Source organism: Podarcis tiliguerta (genome assembly GCF_965153285.1).
Source record: "Podarcis tiliguerta genome assembly, chromosome: 5".
Classification (NCBI taxonomy): Eukaryota; Metazoa; Chordata; class Lepidosauria; order Squamata; family Lacertidae; genus Podarcis; species Podarcis tiliguerta.
The window spans coordinates 69,706,478-69,733,017 of record NC_139538.1 but is presented as its reverse complement, the minus strand read 5'-3'; the positions used below and the strand labels follow the sequence as shown (position 1 = coordinate 69,733,017).

Here is a 26,540-nt window from a genome sequence, read left to right as displayed (position 1 = left end):
CAATAGCTGGTATTTATTTATTTAGTCACGTGTTGTATTTGTATCCTGCTTGTCAGACAATTACTGTCTTCCAAAGTAGCTCACATCAAGGGTGGGTGGCGAGAGATTATCAAGCACTGCTGCCAAGTGTACAGACACACAGAAGGGAAGGGAGAGGAATCATCAGCTAGTTAAGGCCAGAACGAAGAGGTGAGCTATGTGGGCATTTATATCCAGTTGGGGCCAGGCTGATGTTCCTTGCTGGTGTTCTTCCTTGAATAGCAGCTGGCATCTGAGCTTTGGCCAATGGATGGGGCCAGCCTGTTCTTTTCCCTCATGCCTGCAATCCCAGGACAACCAGCAGTTGGGGGTTAAGTGTTAATTCTGCCAGAGATGGGGGAAGAAAGTCCTTGCAGCTTCTCCTTCTCTGGCTAATGGATGAGGCCAAGTTGGTCACTATGTTTTTCCTAGGAGGCAAGCACAGTCTCCCATTGGCCTCAGTCCATGGCTGATTGCAGAGGCCAGAATGTGCTGCCTTCAGCTCTGCAGTCCCTGTGTAAGAGAAACAGACACGTTTTCTGCAGCATTGTGCTACATTATCAAGCACTCTGCTCTACCAAGTGTTGGATTGCTGGCATGGTGGTGGGTCTGCTGCCTTTTATATTGTTTTCTGTTGAGAGTAACAGAGATGTTATCTGCTGTGAAGTTTACCACCAGACTCATCTAGCCAGTAGGCCAGGCCCTTATCTCCCTTACCCCTTATAGGCCAAATATGACAGATGGGGCGAGGCACCCACCTGTCGATCACCTGATGTTACAATGATGTCAGCTGACTTGAAAGCACCATGCAGGGCTTGCAAAGAGCCCCACACAATGTGCTGAAGTGCTGCTGATAAGCAGACTTGAAAGGGATTCACTGCGCAGTCAGGTTCCCTACAAGAGAGCTCAGTCACACAGCCAGCCACATCCCTACCTGCCCCACACCTGACTTCACATCTGATGTCAGGTATGGGGCAAGTAGTTGTGAGGCAGGGGTCAACAGGCCAAACTGGGACCCATGCTGGGCCCAAAGTTCCCCAACCCTCTGCAAAAGGAGCAGCAGCAATCATATCTAGTTAATGAGTGTAAGCCGTAGTGAACTCAACAAGGTTTACTTCTGAGTAGAGATGTATAGGATTGTGCAGTCCTGTACATTTCTACTCAGAAGCAAGCCCCTTTGAGTTCAGTGGGACTAATTCCTAGACCTTTGGGTACAGGATTGCAGCCCTGAAAAGGCTGCTAACGCGGACGGACACTAACTACTTTCATTGGTGGGGAGATAAGGATCCTGTTCTCTCCTGTGATTGCTCTTATTTCAGATCAGAGGACTGTTCTTTTCCCAGGCTAAATGTGAATGAAGGAGTCAGTATTAAATCCCTTCTTTTCTTCGGTGTGAACTGTGCACCAGATGATGTAGGGATGTCCTATTTTTATCCTGCTTGCCAGTTGGAGAGTATTGTGTCACACCTCAGGCCATGCCAGTTATTCTCTCTTAACCCTCAGCTCCCCACATCCCCGCCCCACTCATGAAATCTGAGAGTACCACTTCAGGCATTCCACCTCTGAAACCGGAGAATGCCACGTCGTGCATTCTACCTCTTGAGAGGTGAATCCTGACTGTTACTAGATTTTTTCAATGCATTCCAAACCATCGCAGATTTTCTGCAGGCAATGCTGAATTAAAGGGCATGGAGGCCCCATGCAGTGCCATTCCTCTAGATCCCATTGACATGGCACTCCTTGTGCTCTCTGAAATGCTTTTGATGGTGAAAGAAGACTCACTTGTTTGTACATGATGTGAGAGAGCACTTCATAAAAGTGGCACAGACGTGCCCTTGCTGCAGGGACTGGCAGATGGGATGCCACCTGCCAAAAGATGTTGAGAGCTTTCACCTCAGAAGCACACATTTTCCTCTCCCCCAAAGGCTGCTATCCCAGAGCAACTGAACAGGTTTAAATCCTGTGAGAGCCAAGGTTTAACTGTGTACTGATTCTAACTACGTGGGTTTTGGATAATGACATCGTAAAAACAACACAAAAACAATTAGCCCGGGTGGGGTGTGATTCGGCACTTTTCAGAACTTTAGACTTATATGATGCTTAAAGGTAGTACTGAAGGGTAAAGAAAATGCTATTCTGTCAGCCAATAGACATTTGGAGTATACACTCCAATGAAAGGTATAGACCAGCAACTAACGTACAGAAAGATAGGTGAAAAATAGGTGCTAGTCTTCTTGGAATCATAGACATTTTTAGTTTGAAGCAGCCCTGGACGTCATCTTGTTCAACCCCTTGCTCAGTTCAGGAATCTTGCAGCTGTAGCAGCCCTGACAACATGCCACCCAGCCTCTGCTTAAGGAAAACCCACCACCTCCGAAGGCTGTCTGTAAGATTTCCTTACAATATCCACATATTCTACTCCAGCCATCTGAGGCAACAGAGAAGAGGTCTGCTCCATCTTCTGTGTGGCAGCCCTTCAAATATTTGAAAACCACTACCAAGTCTCCCTTTAACTTTCCCTTCTACAAACTAAACATACTATTTCAATTGTTACTCATAGGGCTTGGTTTCCTATGAAGCAGCCTCAGAACATGTTTGCATTTATACTGTATATATAGAGGCATATATGGGGAAACAGTTTCCATCTTCCATGACTCCTGTACCTGAAATCTGTTTTTCTGGGGCAGCATCAAAACCAGCAGCCTAAGACATTCCCCTGCCAGTTCAAAAATGTAACCAGCAATCTCTTCCCAGTCCCCTGCCTTCCCCAAACTTAATATAGGGACATAGGAAGCTGCTTTATGCCAAATTGGTCCATTGTTCCACCTAGCTCTGCATTGTCTGCATTGACTGGCAGCTGCTTTCCAGGATTTCAAGCAGAAGTCTTTCTCAACCCTACCTGAAGATGCCAGGGATTGAACCTAGAACCTTCTGCATTTAAAGCCCTGCCACTGAGCTATGGCCCTTCCCCTTCAAGAGCCATAATCCCGAAGCCTCATTACAATAATGCATGGAAATTTCAATGCATGGCTACCAGTATTTTGAAAAATGCCACAATTAGCTACATGTCTACTACTTTCTGGTCATGCAACAAAGAAACATCAACACCGTTGCCAGCTGAGTGTAATTATTAAAGTAGTCCCAAACAGGGCACACTTGGAGGGCCCCCATTTATTTGGTACCCTACCCTTTTGCATGATTATTTTATTTGTTAATTCGCACCTGCTCTGTGATAAAATTTGCCAATTCCGTTGTGATGGTTTTCAGAGGAGATTTGCACGTTGGTCATTGCGGAGGTGTTTTCAGAAGATTCTGGGAGTTTTACGTGCACTGCAAGCAATAAATATGGGACAGTCTCCAGTACAGCTCGCTTAACTGTAAAGGGTAAGAGAAGACTGTAATAATCCCTTTGCAATAATCACAGACATATTGATATGTGGCCTGAACTTCAGGGAATATAGAAAAGTGTCTGGGTTCGGCAAGGAAGCAGCCTTTCTCAAATACATTTCCTCCATTGTGAAAATATTTCAATCCAATCTGGTGACATATCTCAGTTGAACGTGCCTAAAGACACCAATTTCATTAAAAGTTTGTATTATAATAATGGGGGGGGGGCTTTTTTTTCTTTTTTCTTTTTGTTCAGGTGTTTCACAATTATTGATTAGTATTGTGTGCTTGTGAAGGGGTGGCTAAACTGAAACAAATAAGTAAAATAAAATGTGACAAAATTTAAAAGGCATATTAAAATATTAGTCTTGATCCACAGATCCACATGTCAGTGGGGTTCTAACGACTTTTATTTTACCAGGCATACGTTTAAAGTTCCTCTCATCCATGTTCCTACTAGTCAGGATTCATAAATTTGACTTCTATCACTCTGTTTTCACTGCTTTCTTGAGTATTTTAATCAGGATTGTGCAGTTACACTGCAGGAAGAGCAGACCATTTTAACTGCTCCTTGTCTGTCACCCACTTAAACAAGGCTTGTTTACACCAATTGCAAGAAAATCAAGTTTAGAGTATTTTAGGTCTCTCTGATTACTATGTGTATGCTATCACTGTAATCAAGTTCAGCATACAGTATTTGGGTCACAGGCACCTCCAAAGCACACATGCCCAAACAAAAATCCTAAAATATTTTGTCTTGCTTTCAGTAATCTGATATGAGTGACAAAGCTTGCACACCACTCAAAATGCATTTTGCCCCTTCTGTTCACCCCTGTTGTCACTGATTTGTGTGATGAGTTACCAAGGCCATAACTGTAATGCTTGCTATTCCAGGACCTGAGGACCAGAATAATAATGCTGCTCTCCATACTATAAGTTCTATCAGTTTAGTTGCTGCTGAGCAGCAGCCTTCTGCACCTGCCCCTTCACTTCCGCGGGTGGATCAGCCTCCAAAGCCTAAACTGGAAGGAGTTCTTGTAAACCACAATGAACCTCGGTCAAGTTCCAAGATAGGCCTTCATGTGCACTTTAAGCTTCCGGAAGATGATCAAGGAAGCGAAGCTTCATCAGAGGGTGGAGGAGCGCCTACAAATCAAACCAGACCAAACTGCTTCCCGGATAAGATCAATGGGCAGATATTTAAAAACCAGGAGCTAACCTCACCTTCTAAAGAGCCACCTCCTGTGTTGGCTAAACCAAAACTGTAAGTAAGAAGGCATTTTTAAAGCTTTAGCCGTGTCTGAAATGGAATTCCATTTTAATTGTTACTTATATTCTTATTTCAAGCAGAAATTATATTATGTATAATATGTATAGTATATTATGGCCTGATTCACACGTCACAATGGTTTTCTTATGGGCCCTAATAAAGATTTCATCCATTTTTGTTTTTGTATGCAGGGATCCCACCCAGTTAAAACAGCTACACACCCAGGTCTTGCTTGAGCAACAGCAAACACAGCAACCATCCCCCCCACCTCCAAGAGAGTTGCCATTCAATACTGGCACACTGAACTCTTCTACTTCATCCAACCAGCAACAGCAGCAGCCTTCATCAACTACATACAAGCAAAACAAGGGTCCCTCGACACAGACATTCACCTACACCCGTCCTAAGCAGTTCCTGGCATCTCAGAACACCACCCCAGCTGTCAGCTCCCCTTCCAGCTCCCCCATGCCTTCGTTCAGCAACATACCACAAGGATCCCAGAGGACAACCAACAAGGAGAACTTCTTAGGATCCCCACCAGCCCAGACAAGGCCTCCAGGAGTGTTGGCAAACCACACTGAGCAGCCTCTTACAAGTCCCAAAGAACCTGTGTTGCCACCACTGTTGCTTTCTGTATCTAGCATGAATCAGTTCCAGCCCCAAAATGTGCCTCCTACTCCTCTCTCTCCAACTGGTCGAATTCAGAACCCGGTAGCCTTCCTCAGCTCTGTTCTACCTTCTCTTCCTTCTACACCCCCAACAAATGCCATGGGTCTACCTAAAAGTGCGCCAACTCCGTAAGTGATGAAAATCCAGGTGCTGCCATTTCTGTCTTCCATTGTTTGGAAGTGATGATCAAATGAATGAGGTTGAACAGACTAAAACTTAATTCAGACAAGTTGGAGCAGGTGTTAGTATGAAATCCTTGTGCCCTGGTGGGGTTAAATATCGATATTAATTAATAAAGGTTACAAACAGTGCTTTTTTCTGGGGGGGGGGGGGCTCAGGGGGATGCATACCCCTAAACATTTTGTGAATCTAAATTTGGCCTCATTGAGGGGCAGTATTTCAATATGAGTAGAAAAATGAGAGTACCCCTAAACAAATTTTTACGAGGGGGGGGAGCACTGGTGGGAAGCAGGTTTTGTGGTCCCTAGAGCAGTTTTTTTTATCAGCTTCAGCTATTGCACTGGCCATGCTGCTTCTTTGAGGACAGGGATCCCACCAAGCTGGTGTCGACCTTTGCAACCTCCAGACCTTATTATTGCAATGAGTTTCACTTGCATTTTGCTTCACTTTAACTCCATTTTTAGCTTTGGTTAATTTATTTTTAACAGAACTTTGTGGCATCTCCAGGAGCTTTATACTTGAAAAGCTGGATATTGTAACAGTATCCGTAATAGTTATCCAGTGGATCACAGCCATAGTCTATTTAGAACTTGCCATCCTCTTTCTTCATAATGATTGGGATCATTGACTAAGACCTTGGTTCCATACAGTGTGTGTGCACTAGCAAGGGCTATACCACTCAGCCCATGAAATAAATTGCAAATGCACTCATCAGCTATTTGGTGTAGAGAGTGTGAATTGAAGTCCCCCTCATTGCATCATAAGTTACAGAGCTGGGTGTACTCAATCCACATATGGACCCTAGCTGGATCTGAACAGCTTCTTTTGGTTGGCAGTGTTTTTTTGTAGAAAAAAGAAAAGAAACATGGGTTAATGAAATGCTAAAGCAGCATTTTAACAGAAGATTTGTTTTGTAGTGGAAGCCAGGGAACGGTGAAGAAAAATCTTAGGCCTTTGCCACTGCCAACAGAAGATTCAATTAGAGATCACAAAGCTGCTGTTGTCAAGGACCTGGAGAAAAGACTGCATTTACGGGATGATGCATTTCCACATGGCCCACAGGTAAGAGCACTGCCTACTGTTTAAACATGTGCTCTCCTTGGACCTTCAGCCCACACCTCGCTTCACACACCCAACACACTAGGCTAGCAAAATATCACACTGCATGGCATTATGCCCGGGGATAGTGTGACATTTTACTGGCATTATAGGCACATAGACTGGCCTAATGTTTAGGATCAGAACATTAATCACTATCAGCAGGGCTGCTGATGAGAACTCTTGTGTGTATATTCAGGTTCAGCATCAGTGTCTGGTATGGTGAGGCAAATGGCAGGACCTGCTACAAGACCTGCTACAGCTGCTGCTGCTGCTGCTTTCTGGCATCCTTTTTTAAAGCCATTTTCTGGTTGGCAGTGCTCATCCCAGCACAGTGAAGAGAAGTACCAGATGAGGCTGCATCCACCCCATCTTAATTTGAGAAGAATTCTTCTGGATTGCTATGCTAGTCCAGAGGCATTCTGGGGAAATGAAGTTGGCAGTGGCTGTTGCAGCTGCTCCACAAGGCACTTCTCTTCTCACCGCCAGTCTTAGCACTGCAGTTTCTGCTCATTGCTTCCTGTTAAACTTATTGGAGGGATGGCGGAGGTGGAGGAGAGATCTGTCAGGGAGGTGCTTTTTTGATATTTTTTTTAAGGGTTCTAATCCTTAAGGAAATGGAGTTTGGCTTGAAATTGTGTGGACAATGTCTAGTGACTTCTCAGAAGGGCAGAAAACTGAGTGATCAGTGGTGAGAGCTTCTGCTGCTTATATAGTTCTTTGATTCACTTCTCAGATCAGAGATGAGCTTTCTTGAGTGCTCATAGCGTCTTTGCAAGTGACCAGAACACTGATCTCCTAGGATGCAGGAGACTTGTAAACTGGATTTGCTGATTGCCGCTAGTTCTAATGAACCAACAAAGCTACCATAGAGATATCAAAATTTTCAAAAGTAGGGAGTCCATGGCTTGGCTTTTGAAAAACTGGGGGCTCCGCAGTACTTAGCCAATAGGGAATCATGGAACTAATGGATATCAGAAATGCAGTTTTTCTTATTTGTGACTTTCTAAAAAAAAAAAAAAAGAGTTTTGCCTCAAAGCGACTAAGAATTTAAATGTATTTGTAACCACATGGCAAATGTTTTATGATTCCTCTAGACATAAGTAGTACAAGAGAAGGGAAAGAAAGGAAGAAAGAGGGTGATGGAGAAGTGAACATTGTTTGATTCCTAAAAATCAGAGTTTTGGATGGGGTTTCCTCTCACCTAAGAAGAAACTTTGAAAAATATGATAGCTAGCCCTGTTTGAATTGGGAGCAGTTGCAGGATAAGTGACTGTGATTGCTCCATGGTGTAGGGGAAAGTACTGTTGCACACATTAAAATATATTCTATTTTTAACTGTTGTTTCACTTGACCCAGATTTGAGCCCTGTTGCTGAAAACAGATTCAAGGGCCAAGTGTGGTGACTTGGAGTCCAGTTAAACTCTGACCTTGTTCCTGTATATATAAATGTGAAGTAGCACATAGGAATGTACTAATGACAATGCAGGGGCAATTTTTCGTCTTCAGCGGGTTTGCGAGTGGCTCCCTATACAAACTTAGCTGTAGCTGCCAACCAGTGCATGTAAATCAGCTGTCCCCACCCTTGCCCAAATATTTATATTTACAAAAGGAAATCAGCCTGGAGGTAGACTGCCCACAGGCAATAACTTAGGTGATATGGTTTGTTGACAGCTCTGGGGACATAGTCACCTGCCAAACCACTTCTAATAAGTCACAGGCACATGATGGGTCTTTGCAGATGAATCATAGATGCTAAAGTCTGTACTTGCTGAAGTGGTGAGATGAATTTCTTAGAAGGCTACTGTGAAATACCACCCAATCCTTTATGTTAACAGCATAATAACTCCTTTAGAAACAACAGTCACTTTGTGCTGATGAGAGCATGAGCTATTTATTTATACATGATGTGATTGAACAGTGAGCCAAGAACTTTGAGGCTGTAATCCTGTGCACACTTACCTGGGAGTAAGCCCCACTGAACACACTGATATTTACTCCTGAATTGATGTGCGTTGGATTGTGTGATACGCAATGTTAATTTTTAACCATCTTTAATTACCGTGGTAATACCGTAGATTGTGATTGCCATTTACTTCATTGTCGTTTCATCCAAAGCATTTTCATTCTTTCCATCTCTTCATCTTTTCCCAATATTTTCAGCAATTGACCACTTGGGGTGGGGTCTAAAAGTACTTGCTGTAGGATATTTTTTTGTGGCGGTGGTGAGGAGTGTACCTTAGACCAGGCACCTACGCTTAACCTGGGAGAAGTGGAACATACTAACATGCCACATCTAACCCTTTTTTGACACTCCACAAGAAGTGCGAATGGCTGCACTTTTGGGGTGCTGGGCCCCTTTGCAGATCTTGACATCACAGCAAATGCCCAACTTCACCGCATTCTGGTGCCAACCCAAGGGACCAGTGTAGTTTGTGTGAGCAATCAAAAGTTTGTTCATTAGTTTGTTGTATTACAAGTATGTTTAAAGCACTTGATGTTTTAAAAATCAGGTTTTCTATATCAGTGATAGATCTGGGTTTAATGAATAGTTTTTATAAAAGCTGAATGTGGAGTGGCAGAGAGCAGAGTTCTAAAGCCCTTCAGAATCATCAGCTTAATTTATTGGGCTGACCTTTCCCAGAAGCTCTGCTGCTCTTTTTGCCAGCATCTGCTTGTGCTGCTCACACCGTGTCGTGTGTCCTGCCTCAATTCCCACCTGTCTTCCTGAGCTGAGGTAGGGGAAGCTGCATGAAAGAAGCAGGTGTAATATGTTAACGTTGCCCCTACGTGAATCTGCCCAGTGACATCTCAACAAGTCATTCCTCCTGCACATTTTGTGCTCCAGTGGCTTAGGTTTTAAAGATATAGTTTTAATTCTGTTTACTGTTTCTGATCAGTTGTACACTGCCTTGCTGGTTTACACAAAGGCAGTATAGAAACATTAACAATAAATAAATAAATAAATACCCACTACCCTGTTTCCTCACCCCTCTCTTTTCTTCTGCCCCACCCTAAAACCCCTGACTGCCCCTGCTCTGTGGCCTCCTTTAGTCCTTTGGCTTGAGCTGCTATAATGCTTCTTGCTTGGAAGCCCTCCTGCTCTCCCCTCCCCTCTGGTCTCCCAGAACCAGAAGAGGTATGAAGAGGGCAGAGCAAAGAAAGGCACGGTGACAAAGTCAGGCAGGAGTGACACTTTCAACCTTTCAGTGTCGAGTTCAGGATACACACCTGCTTTCTGTGTCCACCAAAACATTTGACAGAAATAATTGCTAAGGAGCCTCCTCCCTACTGAGCATGTGCACAGAAATCCTCCCTAGCAACTCAACAAAAGTATTTCTCTCCACTCAGCAAACTCTCCTTGCTTTCCTGAAAGCGGAGAGTTCTCACAGAAAATAATGGAGCCGCAGTTTGCTAGTCGTTCCAGCAGCTCCATCTTCTGACTTCAGTCCTAGTGTGCCATTGGTTTCTGTGCTGAGGTCAGGCAGAGCTGAAAGCTGAGGCCCCATCAGAGAGAAGGATGTCCTCTGCTGGGTTGCTTGCAGTGGCAGACCTTAGCATCTCAAATTTCTGTGGCGCCCTGTGCAATGCCAAAATCTGGTGTGTGTGTCCCTCCCCAACTCCCTCCTTCTGCTGGATGTCACAGTTGCAGCGCCCCAGAATCTCCATGCTTGGTGTGACCGAACTGGTCAAGCTCCCCTAGATGTGCCTTTGTTGCTTGGATCGGATAGCATTCGCAGGGAAGTTTCCTTGTGTTTTGCCAGCCACACAATAGCTGCTGCAATAGAAGGGGCTCTGATTGCTACCAGATGACTTGTTTATTGAGCATTTATCCGAATTTGTTTGCAGAGAGGTTAGATGACACTGTGTTGAGTTATCCCACTGTGTTGTTATCCCTCAATTTCCAGTGCATCTTCCCATCGTTTTTTCTACCGGGGTCTGCTCGTTTTTTGTTACAGGGCCCTAGCATTCTGCCTGTTTTGAAACAGAAAGAAGGCCTCAATCTGACTGTTTTTGTTCCACTGGTATCAGGAGCGAACAACTTCATTGGAGAAATTCTGGGTTTATTTGTTCAGTTTCCTGAAAATGTTGCAGAGCAGAGCGCTATAGTCTTCTTTAATGCTTTTATGCAAACAGAGTACAGAGTATACTCTGATTTATCTTCCAGTCGCATATGCCAAGAATTAATGTTAGTTTTCCCAATTAATTATAATATTTTAAGGAACACGAGAATGAACAAAACAACAAGAATGTCCCAAGCTTTATTTATGTTTCTTACTGTTTAAATCCATGCTACCACGTAGTCCCCTTTAAGTAAATTCAAAATAGCCAAAAGAAAAGGACAAATTTTAACAAAAAGCAACATTTTATTGATTTTGAAAACGGTATCTCCTTGTAAGTACAAAGGAGAATTAGCCCACAGGGCTGCTGCAGCCATCCTCAGCCATACAAAGCCCTCTGCCGTTACCAGAGAACACTTAAAGCAAAGATAGGGAACCTATAGCTCACATGTTGTTGAATTCCAGGTCCTGTCAGGCCCAGCCACCATGGCCATTGTTCAAGGATGAGAGACTTATAATCCAACAACATCTGGAGAGCCACAGGTTCCCCCATCCTTGCTTTTAAGGTGTTTGTTTCAAACTTTACAAGAGGGTGGGGGGAGAAAGGAAGGTCTCTCAGTCATCCCCACTACCTCCATGTAGTAAGAAGGAACTGAATTTATTTTTTTACCTCAGAATTTGCAATTCAGCTCCTCATTTTAACCAGTGGGGACTTTTTAGTTCACATCACTGGGAGTTAAACTGTCCCTTCCAGCTTGTAAAATACTCTGTGCTCTCTTAATTATTTGAAATGGTGTGTGCACTGCAGTACTGGGTGATTAATCAAACCCCACACTACGTGTCACTTCTGAAACTCCCTTCTGTTGCCTGTGCTAGGTTTTATTAAAATTATGCCCATATAAATCATCATAACACTTTCCTAATCCCATTACTTCCCTCTACCAGAGAGCAACCTATGATGAAAATCTGGCTCGCAAGCTTCAGGGACCAAGCAATGATACCCCAATCTTCAACTTTACAGCTCAGGATGTATCTAAGGTACAACCCTGCTAACCCTCCCATCTAGGCTCCATATGTAAATCTGATGACTAGAATTTGAAAATCTGAAATTCAGCCATTAACACAATTGGAAGTGGCAGGGAGTGTGTGTGTGTGTGTGTGTGTGTGTGTTTATTTCTTACAGAAAATACCTCCATGATACTTCTTGACAATTAGTTGACAGTAATTGACGTTTTTTGACAATTATGAAGCTGCCAATTTGTTAAGAACAAGAAGGCTATACTTCAAGACAGATGTTCTGTAAACCCATACAGTAAAGAAGCTCTAAATACTAGAAGGACATTAGCTCTATGTGTTATTACTTAGCTAGATAATCCCATCCTATCCCAAAGTACTTCACAGAGATACTATTATTCCCAGTTTACAGGCTAAGAATGAGTGACTTGTCAATTCACATTTTTACAGTTTTAACATGGTACAAAAAGGGCTCATTTAATGATAAAATATACATAGTGAGCATATGTGCATATTAAATGCCCGGGTTTCTATCTGCAATAGAGGCAAAAGCAATGATTAAGAGAGGTCTGGGCTCCTGTTGCTGTGCATATTGCAAGGAAACCCACACATTTAAACACATATGCTGCCTGTTGCACATCTAGTTTGCCCTTTAATTAGTTAATTTTATAAAATTTATGTACCGTACTACTTGATTGTAAAAAACCCTCAAAGCATTTTATAAAAAGGGAAAAATTCACAACCATACTTTTAAAACATACTAAAGTTAAAATATTAAGCCAGTTTAAAATTACCTCAAATGTGAATACTACATCTGTTGACTGAGCTGAAATATATGATTTTGGGGGTCCAGCACTTCCCTGGTTCAGACTGACCTTAGTTTTAGCAGTTTTGGAGGCTTAGATCACAAAGCAATAAGCAGAATGTTTGACCTTTTTTATCTACTACCATGGAATAAGTGCTTTCAGTTGGCAACTATTAGAAGCTCATGCCTTTCTATTTTGCAAAGGCATTCTGTAACAACCATCAGAAGCAAGTAACTGAGACAGGAATTTGCTCCATTTTGTATAGCAATTTGCTGAGGCATGCTTCATGAAAGAGAAAACTAAACAAGGTGAAATTCTAGAAGGATAGGCTTTGCATGCCAGCTGGTGAAAAGCCATGAAGCACAGCCAACCCAAAGGTGATCTGACGACCCCCATCTAGTGGTGGACTCATGGCTTCATGGCTCAGTCTTTCACTGTTGGATGAACTTAGGAAAACCATTCTCCTTAAGGACATGTTTTAAGGATCAGATTCAATGTGATGCAGAAGAACCATAATTAGGATTCCCCGCACACACTCAGAGAGGAAAATAAAAGAAAGATTCTCTGTAGCACTGGGGGAAGAGGGACTTTACCATCCCCACCACATAGCATTTTCCCAATTAAAACTGTCCTGATGTTATCTGCCCTGCAGTGAAAGATTTATAGGAAGTTCGGTTTAAGAGTAGTCCATAGCCCTTCAAATTCCAAAAACAAACGTTTGATTCCATGCAAGGAGGAAAGATGGACATTAAAAAAATAACGCACACAATAAAGCCCACTATCAACTTGTTTGTTCTCGTTGTCAGATTTAAGATAGATTGGGACAAAATTAAAACAACCAATATTTATTTATTTATTTAAAAGGAGTACAATACTGAATACAAAAATACACCATAAAAACAATAAAACAGTATCCTAAAAACAGAGATACAATGTACAAAATGGTATTATATAAACAATAATTCAGTAGTAAACAGGATCTAGTCAAATGAGTCATGGAAGTACCTGTCAACAATTATCTAAGTTATTTTTAGCTTGGGATACAAATTTTTATAACTAATTCAGTTACATAACATTGTGCATCCATGACCTGGAAGGCAGTTAAGTATACTGCTCTCAAGACTTTCCCGGGGAAGGGAGAAATTAAAGGGGAAATGTCTGGTTATTTCATAACACGATAACAGCACACGTAACATATGTTTAAACTCTTCATTAGCACACGGACAGGTATCATATGGTGGGTGCCTGCATGGTTTTCCCCACTGGAAAAAACATGTTTTGGAGTGGGAGAGGGGTGCTTTTATGCAGGAAAACGTCATGAGGGAAGGGGTTGAATCCCCTCCCCCAGTGCCACACTCCTGATCAAATTTGGGGACTCCCTGCAACTTCTAATACTTTTCTTAAAAAAAGAGGGAAGAGTTGTGTTTAATATCTTCCACCTTTTGCCTAGTCCTAGTCAGGTGTTAAGCTGATGCTTAAGAAGCTTCAACCTGCCAGTCTCTGTGTGATGGTAGAGTAACTGTGTCCTCTCTGCTATCTATGGACTTCCATTAATGTTTAGTGCTCCTGACAAAAGCCAACACATGCAGGAACTATTTTTGTGCAATCCTCCTATTTTTTGAAGGTGAAGAATGTCACAAATTGGGGCCTCAGGAAACAAACCAAGTATAAGAGGAAATGTACATGCTGTGTCCTTTCATGAGGCTGCAGGCCTCTAACCCTTTGTAGTTTAGCCAGGTGACATCAGGAGCAAGACTCAGGATAACTCAGGGTGCCTCCAAATGAAATGCTTATTGAGCATTTATCCTATTTTGCCTGAAGCTTACATGGATATTACACTATGTCCAGTCTGTTCGGTTTTTGTACTGATTTGCTTATGGGGTGTTTATATATTTTCTGTTAATCGCTTGCTCATTCTACACTTTTCAGTGCATTTTCCTGTCACTTTTCTATCTGCAAAATGTCTGGGGGGGTGTTATAAGTAGATTTATTGTGTTAGGGCAACAGAACGTTTTTAATCCGCTTTAATTGCAAAAAAACTTAAATTTCTAGTACACACTTGAAGTCTCACACAAAATAGTGATGGTCTGAAGGCATTGTCAGTTCATTTTGGGGAGAGCAAGGGAAGGAAGCTGGAATGGAATGGAGAAATCCAAAACCCATTTGATCTCACCCATGGTAAAATCAGAGGTTGAAGTCATGTCTCAATGCACACGTTTCATTTGGAAAGGTCCTACTGCTTGGTTCTGGGGACAGCCAGTCTCTATGAAGATGGAGGAAACAACACTGAAGTATCTGCTGTGAAGTGTGATTTCAGCAATATATTGGAGTACAACTTTTGTAACTAATCATGTCCCTCCACTGGGTTATATTGCAGGAATATAAAATTTCCAGCTTTGAGCAGAGGTTGATGAACGAAATAGAGTTTCGCCTTGAACGTACCCCAGTGGATGAATCAGATGATGAAGTTGAGCATGATGAGATCCCTACGGGCAAGTGCATTGCCCCAATCTTCGACAAGAGACTCAAGCATTTCCGTGTCTTGGAAGGGTACCCTGCTACCTTCACTTGCAAAATTGTTGGAATTCCTATACCTAAGGTAGGTGGTGCACAGAAATCCAAAAGGGAAGACCATGCTGGAGATGTGTTTTAAATGTATAGTGTATATGAAGGCTTAGAGTACAATGCCTTGTGATCACCTAGTAAATTAATTTGAATGTGGTGGGGAAGGGCTTCTTGGTGGACTGTTCAATCTGAAGTAGCCCATGAGAAGAAATGAACCATTCTCCATTCAGTTGGATTTACTTTTTGGCGAGTATGTATAGGATTGTAGCTGTAGCAACTATCAGAGACAGATTTAGGAGAGCACAACCAGTTCAGCTGCACTGGGGGCAGAGCCTCGGGGGCACCGCAACAATGGTGTAGAATGTAGTCTGGTTGAGTTCAGTGAGACTTACTCTCACAGGTAAGTGTGCAGCCTAAGTCTCCTTTCTTTACAATCATGACAGGTATATTGGTTTAAGGATGGCAAGCAGATTTCAAAGAAAGATGGACATTTCAAGATGATCAGGGAGGGTGATGGGACATGCTCATTGCATATTGAAGAGACCACGAACGATGATGATGGGAACTATACATTCATGGCTGCAAATCCACAGGTAAGGGTTTACTTCCCTTTAAAAATGTATTGCACCCCTTCCCCCAAGCTTTAGACTTGTGTACAAAGCTGCATAGCTTTGGAAAGTCTAATTGACTAGTACCACTGTTATAGCATAACCGTACATTGGTCTTAAACACCACAACAACAGCAGTGAGGAAGGAGACAATTTAATGAATCATGTTACTTCTCTCCTATATCGTTCTGACAGGGGAGAATCAGCTGTTCTGGTCACTTACTGGTTCAAACTCCTCCAATGCGTGGTAGATTAACAACAGCAATCCAGTCACACAGGTAAAAACAACCAACAACACCTGATCCTTGGTGTGTAGATATATTGTGAGGTAAGCATGAGTGAACTGGGCAAACTGAAGCTATGGTGGGTTCACCAGCAGTGAACGGAGGGAGATGCCCAAAGATTAAGCTTGGCTGGGGAGTTCATCTTTTTCTAAGATGGCAGCCCTGCCTCCCAAGCTCATCCCATGTTTACAGGTTTTTGCATTGCAGGGGAAGATCCCGTATACCAGAAGGAGATAAGGAACCCATCCAGGAGCGATTTTTCCGGCCTTATTTTCTGCAGGCACCTGGGGACATGGTAGCTCACGAAGGACGGCTTTGTAGACTGGATTGCAAGGTTGGCTGGCTTTCTTTGTTTGCCCTGTTGCGTTAGCATTTGATCATCTCTTCAGAGAAAATCAGCGCAGGCTGGGTTCAGGCTGATCACCACAAAAAAACAACAACAAAACTCCAAACTATCAGTATGTGAATTTAAAACATTTGGCTTTTGTGGAAACTTTCAACCCAGAGAAAATCACAAGCCTGGAGGGGAGCAGAGGTAATTAAAGCCACCAACTCTCTTCTTGCCCCTGTCACAGCCATACAACCCAAATGTGTAACTACAAGTAGAAATGAACAAAATGCACTCTTTGAAGGAATAAATGACAACATAAGCAAATGGATCATAAAAAATATATTTTTGACATGGTCTGCTGCTCCCCCCGCAAAAAAAAAAGAATGACAAGATGAACAGCACAGCGGCCCAGTTCAGGCATAACAGAATTTGTCACCCTCTGTTCCTCTTTAACACTGTACTTCATCAGGGGTGGGGGCCCTCTTCCAGCCCTGCACCACATCCTACATTAAAGCTTGTAACTTACAAAGATGGCATGAATTTCCTCACAGTTTCCTCTTGAGAATCTTTGGAGCACCAAGGAGCAAAACAGAAATGGAACAAAAAGTGATGGATGTTTTAATCTCACTCTGGACCTAATCTGTTTTACTTAAAGGCATGGATGGGGAAATTTAATAAACAACAACAACAACAATAATGTCACTGTTGGTTTTTGTTTGCTTGCTTTTTTGTTTGTCTATTAGGTGAGTGGGTTACCACCTCCTGACCTGATGTGGCTTCTGAATGGCAAGCCAGTTTTACCAGACACCACTCATAAGATGCTGGTCAGAGAGACAGGAGTGCACTCTCTGCTTATTGATCCGCTTACACAAAACGATGCTGGAATTTACACTTGCATTGCCACTAACAAAACAGGACAAAATTCATTCAGCCTGGAGCTTAGTGTTGTAGGTAAGGCTATTTTTTGATGTTTAATGCAGAGGCTACATCATGCATTGCAGTGTCATGGTTCCGTTGGCCAAAACAGAGGCAAATGAAAATCCTCATTATTTGAATTTATTGTGTCTCTTGATACTAAGGGAACTTGCCCCATTTCATACCTGAAGGATGGAACCAACCTTTGTCATGCAGAATATTGCTGGAATTACATGAAAGTAAGAAGCACCTAGCTAGGACACTTGCACAAGGAGACCTATTTTAAAAGGCCTTCCCCCATCAGTGGACCTTTAAGGAGAAGGCAGCCAAATCCCCTTCCCTTCAAGCTCCTATGCCATGGCCGTTCTTACTGGACCCTGACATCACACAAATCCAGGATTATGATGTGGCACTACAGGTCCTCCTGTAGGGGGGGTGTGACAACAGCATTATATTAATTTGTATATTTGTATATTTATTTGTATATTGGAAGAAAGGCAGAATGCATGTTTGTTTTTTGAAAAGCAAATCAATCAACAGTGGACTGCTATCAGTGATTCCTTTCCTCCAGAGGAAGCGCCTTTTTTGGAGGAAGGGAACTTTAATATGTAATCCGGTATAGTGATATGAACATGGCAGGAGGAAAACAGGGCTGAAAATGATCAAGCTTCTGTCTGCCAATTCCAGCAATTTCCATTAAGAAAAATGTGTATTTGCTGTAAGGAGGTTTGTACTCATGCCCTCTCCCTGCCAACAGACATACACATATTTTGGGGACTTCCAGAAACGATACTGTTGTGAATTGTATTGTTTCCGATGGTGGGCTGCAATTTGCCAAATAACCCTGGAGAATCACATGAGTAATTTTGTAGCATTATAAATTTTGTTTGCAGGTCTGAATGTGAACATTGAATTAAAATGTGGTCCAGTGGAGCTGGGGGCAGGGTGAGGGGTGAGAGAGAAACCAGATAGGAGAATCACACAAGCCTTTGGTTCCATCTTTTCCAGAAAAAGAAGTTAAGAAAGCTCCAGTGATTCTTGAGAAATTACAGAACTGTGGAGTACCAGAAGGACATCCAGTCCGGCTAGAATGCAGAGTGATTGGAATGCCACCCCCAGTCTTTTATTGGAAGAAAGACAATGACACCATTCCTCCCCATAGAGAGAGGATGAGGTAGCTTTAAATATTTTAAAAATGGGATAATACCTGACATTCTACAAGTGGGGAGGCATTTCCTTGCTCAGGAAAGTTAATATTATCCTGCATAAGGCCTAAGAAACAGCAAGGACTAAGTTCCAAACATGAAGTCTATTTTATCCACCATAAGGGCTGGAGCATGTATGGCTCTGTTTATACAGGTTTTGTGTAAGAAGACTGCCCTATTAAAGAGAGGGATCCTGCAGCAGAAGTCTTTATGCCTGTAAATTGCTGCGTAAGCATGCACTGAACAACCACAATTGGCCATGGCTGCATGTACTTTGTATGTATTATGTATGTTTGCAAGTAAACAAGCATATAAACACAGAAAATGTTTGTAAGAAAAGGTATCGTTCCTTAGTGTTGTTCCATACAAGAGGAGCAATGCAACATCTCATTTCCAGGACACCTATTCTAGTCTAAGAATTTAGGTGCACTGGGAAAATTTTCTTTCTCATGGTTACTACTGTTGTAACTGGGAGAGAAGGACAGATGTGAACATTGAAAGGACTGCCTGGCAGCAGCTTCCTAGGGTTTCAGACAGAAGTCTTTCCCAACCTTACCTAGAGATGCTGGGTACTAAGCCAGGCCTTACACAAAATATTTGTGTAGTTTCCTTTCCTTGTATGGTTATAACAGCCCCAGTTATATCAGCGCATAACACAAGAACCCTTGGTATTTTTGCTTTCAGTATGCATCAAGATGCTACAGGGTATGTTTGCCTTCTGATTCAGCCCGCTAAGAAAGTAGATGCTGGCTGGTACACTTTGTCTGCAAAAAACGAGGCTGGTATCGTCTCTTGCACTGCTAGACTTGACATATACGGTAAGTAGGTATAGTTTAAGTCTGGGATGCAGAACCTGTGGCCATCTGGGTGTTGTGGGACTCAACTCCCATCAGGCCCAGCCAGCAGGGCCAATGGTTAGGGGTGGTGGGAGTTTGTAGCCCACCAATATCAGGATGGGGGCTCAGCTTCCTCAGCCCTGATTTCAGTAATAAAATAATTGAACTGATATAATTCACCAGTACCAATTCCATGCTGGTAGCTTGTTGCCTTTTCTCATCTTATTCCTCTGTTGGGATATTCTCTTGAATTTAGCATTGTCCTTTTAATTTAGAGATCTTTTGCTTGGTTGACATAATAAAGGGAGATAAGTTTGCTCAGGGCTATGCTGTTTCAGCTGAACTGAGACTCTTGAGATTCCAGGTAGAATATATGGATGAGCTTTGAACAGAGGGTGACTAGCAAAGACAGCAACTTAGATAATGGGGAGGCAATTTAGAAGCAGCTTGTTCCAAGTTGGATACCGAAGAGTCAGGAAGACAGGATACAAACAAATAGAATGTATTTGGTGGGATTAAGGAAGGGAAGGGACTGGCCCTGGGGGAGTAGAAAGTAAGTTATTATCTGCTTTCGCCACATCCATTTTTGTGCCTCTGCCATGCCCATTTTACCCTTGGCCACAAAAGGCATTAGCCATCCCTGTACTAGGGAGTTCTCTAATTTGAGTAGCCTGGGAACAGTTGACAACTGGAAACATCATGTTCCCACTAGTTCTTAGGTTTCAACTTGTGTGTTTGTAGGGGTAGACATTCAGTATCTTTATGTATGATTGAAGAGAGATGTTTGAGATTCGTGTACGGTGTTTATGATTTTTGTTGTTGCTTTTGGCTCCAGCCCAGTGGCATCAACAGATCCCTCAGCCAATAAAGATTCGCCCTGGTGGCACCCGATATGCAAATCTCTCGGGGCAAGGACTCGACATTTTTTCTGCTTTCTCGACTGTTGAGAATCCAGTGCGGTTTTCGTCACCATCCCAGCCTGTGGTAGAAAGTGAAGAACTTTAAAAACCTCCGATTCCAATCTTACCTGCAAAAAAACAACCACCACCCCGTAACTAGAACTGTGAAAAAGAATGGAAGGTACAAGCCAGGAGGCTCAAGGTTTACAAGCAACTTGTATTTGTTAAGTAACTGTAGGGTTGCTGCAATTCCTGTGAGTAACATACTGTACAAGAACTTAGTTCAGCATTGTACTGTGGGGTCACGGTAGCATTGAATGCACTGCGGCAAGTTCAGTGCTCTGTTGTTTTCCCCCTCCCAAGTATTATGAGGGGAGGCAGCTGAGTTTTAAGCTGTTAAGAGAAAAAGCTCTGCCCACTTTTTTCTGCTTGAATTAAAAAACAAACAAACTACTGTACCTTAAATGCATAATGGTAAAGGTTTTGGACGTCCAGCTGAACACGACCAGGAGAAGTATTGACATTGTGAGACTTCTGAAAGAGGGTAATCTGCATGACTTTGAATATAATACTTAAAAGGTGGCTGACAGTCACAAAGCACAAGTCAAATGTCAGCAAAAAAAATTGAAATGAATCGTGAAAGATCTGTTCAGGAGGAGGACACAATTACATCAATAAGAGAGTTGGCGAATGCAGATAGGCGTAGCATTTCAAAAAGGAACCGCTAAATACAGCAGAACATTTTTAAAAATGTTGTGGGCTTATGTTCCATGAATTTATGTACTCATGGTGTATCAAATCCTAATGGAAAAACACCATGCATATAGTTTGGATGTTAACATGTGCAATTAAACAGCTTATATCCTACAAAACACACATTATATAGACACCACAGCTACCATTGCTATGTGCATTTTGAAGTGTGCTTACTAGTTCTTTTCTCATTTTAGGAATTCCCTAATTTGAAACAAAAATAAATAGCATACAGGTTATTTTTGTTTCATTGTGATATGAATTCCTTTCTCAGCCGGAGGTTTGGATAATTGTGTGTGTACAGTGGAAGGATGCCATCCAAATACTTTGCAAATGGACCTATAACTACCCGACATTTTCAGGTGGACATAACTGAGTTCCACCTGACCATCCTACTTCCTTCCCCGCCCCTCCACTTTGGACACACACTGATGAGAAAATACTTATACAGATATTCTGTACTAAACAAACTATAGCCCATTCCAATCAAATAAATTTGTTTCATTTTGGGTACTAGTAGAGCTCCCAGTTTTCAAAGAGGTAATTATGCATCTGATTCTAGGGCAAAACTTTAGCATTTTTGGTAAAATGTCCCACCTGCACCCAGAAAAAACAATTGTTATTTGCATGTGGCAGAATGAACACACACAAAAGGTGTTTACTAATACATCTCATTAACCAGTTTAACTGCATTTCTGTTTTATTCAGTATTCTAAACAAAATCTCAAAGCTAGGGATATGTGTTAGCATCTTCCTAATGTTTAAGCTATTTCTCAAGTGTGTGATTCCAATTTTATTGCTAAGGGATTATTCTGTTGCCATCAGGTCTGCCAAAGACGCCCATAAAGCACAAAAATAAGATTGCTATAGGTATTAATAGTAGAGAATAGCCACTTGGCTGTATAATCTCCCTACAGGTTGAACCCTTCCAAGAAATAGAATTAAATTCTAATCCAAACCAAGCGCCTGAGAATTTTCTACTACTGCACTAGTGATAAGCATCCGCACCCACCATACACACATGACCTGAGATCACTAGCTTTTTTCACTGAAGAATCATCAAGCTCATGGAAGTCTGCCAGAGATTCAATATTTACAAATATAGACGGGAGAAGGAAGATATGCTAAGACTTTTTAACATGAGCAAGTTTTGAAGGATTGATACAAATGAAAGGCAGTTGACTTAGTTTGGTATGATGTTCCTGATGGCTCTTGATAGAGTAAAACAGAATATGAAACTGAATTCAATCATTGCTAGTTAGCTCAAGGTCTGATTCTGATGTCAGTAAGACAGAGTACAAAAAGAAGGAAATGTCATTTGAGACCATATCCTCTGCTTTCTCATAAACAAGCAGGCCCTACCAATAGGCAAAGTAGGGAACTGCTTCAGGCCACAAATGCTGGGTGCCAGTGGCAGCAGCGCTTTAGCTGTTCCTCTTAAGTCTCCTCCCCACCACCAGCCATTATCTTTGTGAAGGACAGAGCTTTATGGCTTATCTTGGACCTCAGGCAGCACAATGTCCTGGGTTGCCTGGTAATGCTCTCTAAATTAGGCCAGAAACTGGACTATTCTAATGCACTAATATCATGAGATCAAGTGCTTTTAAATGGGTGTGCTACCTTCTGCAAAGAGCAGAACTTGGTGGGCGGAACTTGTCCCCAAAATATATTCTAAACTTTGATAAATTAAAATCATACTCAGAATGTGTACATGAAATTAAGGATTACTTTTAACTGCCCACATAGAGAAAGATGGAGTCCATCTTCTTAAGTGTTGAATACAAATAATATTGTGTCATTTTTGCTATGAACATTTTTGTAGAGAAAGGTGCAATAAATGGGGGATTGCTGTTTCAAGAACAAAGGAATACTATGATTTATGTTAACAGCAGAGAAGTCTCTTAGGCAGTGCTTTTCTTCTAGGGGGGGAAAGGGTGCTGGTACTGCGTACCCTTGTATACCCCCCGTTTCCCCTAGGAAAAAACACTGCTCTCAGGACACAAAAATGTTACAGCAAATGTCCAAAGTTTGGTTAAAGTTAGGGGTATTCAGCTACTGTGTTCCATCAGTGCAAGAATTTCTACTTGTGTGACAGGACTTTCTGTCCTCTCCCTTCCCTTAGATTTAGGAGTTAGACGGGGTTCCATTGTGCAAGCAGAAATCCCTGCACTGATGGAACATTCACTTAACACTATGTTGAATTCCACCCTTTCTATTCATGTGTAAATGCTCCAGACAATAGCTGTGCCCAGCCTGAAAAGTCAGGTGCAGCTATCTCCCAATTTACATATGGGTTACGTTCTAAGCAGTGCAATTTTTCTAGAAAAAGAGGTGCCAGAACTCACCATTAACGCCTCCCTTGTTCTCTTATAATGGCAATGGTTCCCACCTGAGGTACTGGAACTGAGTTCCAGCTGAAAATAAACCCTGGTTCTGAGGTACTGCAAGCGTCACTGAAATTGTGTATATTTGAAATACCGTTGGAAAAGCCTGCAAACACCATCTAAACCACTGGAAATGCTTGAACAACTCTTTTAAAAACAGCAACACTTACCAGACACCAAATTCCACCACAATCACTCCCTTCAAACCTCCTTTCTCAACTCCAACTCTTCACCGGCATCAGCTGTTGGTAAAAGGGTTCCTGGGATTCCTAGGTGCTGTTTTCATGCCTTTTGCCTTTTCTGGGCTCTTTAAGGGCCATTTTTGCCATTTTAAAAGTCACTTCCAGGTTCAGCACGATGTGTGCATGTATAGTTGCGCAACAGTTCGATGTACGTAAACTGGGAGTTGCCTGTATACACCATTGAATGTTGAAAATTACCTATACGTGATTGGCAGCATTCATTGGTTGTGTATATCTGAAAAATGCAAGGCATATAAATATTTCTGGAAATTAAAGACATTACTTAGAATTGTCAGTGTTCATGTGTGAATGTCAACATTCAGTGAATTTTGTTACAACTGATTTAATTATAGTTTATTTCAATGGATTTTAGTCATGACTGACAGTTGTTGATCCCCCAGCCAAACCTCCCAGACTAGTAGCCGTGTCAGGTATGTTGCAGCAAAAACAACCAAGGGTCTTGTGGCACCTTAAAGACTAAAAATATATGTATTATGGCATAATCTTCTATTGTCTACAGTCAACCACGGCAGATGCATGAAGCTTTATCTTGAGATATATAGACACACGCACACACACACCTGGGGGGGGGGGATTGTAAGGAGTGAGGTCAGAGGAAAATGAAATGCATAAAGAACAGAGACGGTGATAATTTACAAAACAGTTGTTGATAAGATAGGCACCCTGGAATTAGGCCAGCTAATTAACACATGAAATGTGATAATAGTAATAAATACCTTTGTCCCATTTCAAGTTGCAGTTGATAGCATTGAAGCTGTACTTTAATTTTAATTCAGTGGTTTCACATTGCAGTCTCCCTGTGAAGCTCTTTTCTTAAACAACAGCTATATTAAGGGCAGTTTTACAATATTTTATACAACAATTTTTGATTCTATGATATCAGTTGTGTGGATAACATATGAAAAGATATTTGCATTCACTTATGTAGCCAGAATGCAGTACAGATACACTGCCAGAGTTTTCTTCTTCTGCAATATTGTTTGAGCTCTTTTTCCCCTTCATTTCATTGAACAGAAGCCAAACTGCCTTTGCACTATGAACAAATTATTTTGGCTTTTGCAACAAAAGATGTACCTGCAAAAGGACAGAATTTTCATAACAAAATAAACATTATTTTGTATACTCAGGTAGTTCAATAAAATTTAACAACCCTAAAATGAGCAGGGGGTTTTAATTGAGCTTTTCAAAATTCATATATTTATAAATGTATTTTGTTCCTTTCTGAGCTTGTCTAAGACAATACAAACTTTGCAAAGCCAAAAAGACATCCCCAGAATCAGCACATAGTGTATGAGAACACTATTAAGCCAGAAAGCTGGTTCCTGTCCTTTGAGACTATTTAAAATATAGCTGCTCAAATCTCTGTGTGAGTTCCAGCAGAGAGCAGCATCAAAAGCACAACATTGAGGGTGTGCTGCAGAAATGTTAATAATGAAGGCTTTGAAGATTCACCAACTCAAATATTTAGTATTGGGAAACAAACAACCCTGTGTGGTTCTTATATGTAGGCAAAGCATGAACATACCTTGCAGCATTGATATCCTCATATTTTAGAATGACTGAAAATTGTTTTTAAAAATTATGTCAGCTGACCAATGTCTGCTTCAAAATATGTTGGAAACTTGCTTTGAGTCAGAGAAATGTGATGTGTAATACAAATTGTGGATTTTCTTTTTAATAAGCTGCACCAGAAGGATTTAAACACAGTTCTCTGAGAAGTGTTCTCATACCCTCTGTAAACTGTAACTGAGTTAATATGACAAGGAAAATCTAACAAAACTTTATAGCTGTTAAATTAAATACTGCACAAGCCGGTGGCCTTATAGTCTACCAATTTGGAGTTGTTACATTTCCATTAAAATGGGTTTTTATCTTCATAATATGCGAAGGTGCATACCTTCGCTAGGGAAAAAGGGGGGGGATAAATGTTGCAATTTTAAATAATATTTTAAATGCATATAAAAGGAAATGTCAGAATGTTCAGCAAATGTATTTTCCCTCCATTAAATAAATGCTTCAGAGTTGCATTGTGTGAGTATCTCTTTGACTGGCAGGTGACTTGGAATTCCATATGAACAATCCAGGTAAGATTTGACACAAAACATTTTTTCCTCACTGAGCAAGCGAGGTCCATGCAAGAACCAGATGAATATGTTTGGATCAGTACCCAATTCCATTGCTGTATCAGCAACGACAAGTACTGTAGAGATCAGATGCACATCTGAATGAGAGGCATTCCAGTAGGCTGATTGATTTGGATCCCATTGTTTGTCTTGCTGTGTGTCACTCAGAAAAAGGGGGTTGTACTGAATGCCAGAAAAAGGGCACTTGATCATCTTTGCCGGCTGATGAACTTAATCAGTTAATGCCTAATGTGTTTCTCCCCCTCCCCCTCAACAATATACAAGTTGATAAAGAGCAGCAGAACATATCAGGATTTATATTTTAAATTACCACTGCAACTTGGCTTCGCCTGCTGCATTCATATTGTAGCATGTGACAAAATCTGCATCAATGCTTTTCTGTAAAATCCTGGTGCCAGTAAGCAAATATTAGCTACACTTTTAGCAGCAGCATTCAGGTCTTGTGAACAACAGCGATTAAACGATCTTTTAAATAGCTACAAGTCTTCACATGGGGAAAGATTAATGTTTTGGGGTTTCTCCCCCACTCATAGTGCTGAAGGCATGTCACTCATGGTGTGCATTTCTCCCACTCATTAGAAGGATCTTTTGCAAATACATATTGGGTGTTTTTGCAAGTGCTTAATGGACAGACCAAAGTCCTGGGAAAGGCTATAGAAGGGGTGTTTTCTGAGTAATGGATGCCATTATGTGGCTCTATGCATACCAAACAACATCAACAGGGCACAAGCCGTAGAGGACACAAACTCTTTGCAATTGGTGACAATAATGGAGAAACGTTTTCAACTGGTAGCAGGCAAACCATACTTAAAATGTAATCCCTCACTAGCCTTTTGAATATTCTTAGAAG

The 26,540-nt window shown here is 41.7% G+C and overlaps 1 protein-coding gene across 8 annotated transcripts in view; it reads left to right on the top strand.

The window, feature by feature from the left end:
• MYPN (myopalladin) overlaps nt 1-25,573 on the top strand; it is a 51,325-nt gene extending 25,752 nt beyond the window's left edge. For 4 of the 8 annotated variants that reach the window (XM_083439897.1, XM_083439903.1, XM_083439900.1 and 1 more), the window contains 13 exons: nt 3,286-3,402; nt 4,300-4,669; nt 4,867-5,472; nt 6,442-6,586; nt 11,629-11,721; nt 14,881-15,102; nt 15,512-15,661; nt 15,872-15,954; nt 16,168-16,294; nt 17,035-17,242; nt 18,215-18,380; nt 19,096-19,229; nt 20,083-25,573. In XM_083439897.1, coding sequence (XP_083296023.1) covers nt 3,286-3,402; nt 4,300-4,669; nt 4,867-5,472; nt 6,442-6,586; nt 11,629-11,721; nt 14,881-15,102; nt 15,512-15,661; nt 15,872-15,954; nt 16,168-16,294; nt 17,035-17,242; nt 18,215-18,380; nt 19,096-19,229; nt 20,083-20,252 — 2,591 coding nt within the window. In that variant the 3' untranslated portion in view covers nt 20,253-25,573. The remainder of the gene's footprint in view (nt 1-3,285; nt 3,403-4,299; nt 4,670-4,866; nt 5,473-6,441; nt 6,587-11,628; nt 11,722-14,880; nt 15,103-15,511; nt 15,662-15,871; nt 15,955-16,167; nt 16,295-17,034; nt 17,243-18,214; nt 18,381-19,095; nt 19,230-20,082) is intronic. The other 4 variants (XM_083439904.1, XM_083439898.1, XM_083439902.1 and 1 more) reach the window with 1 other exon arrangement.
• The last annotated feature ends 967 nt before the right edge of the window (nt 25,574-26,540 follow it).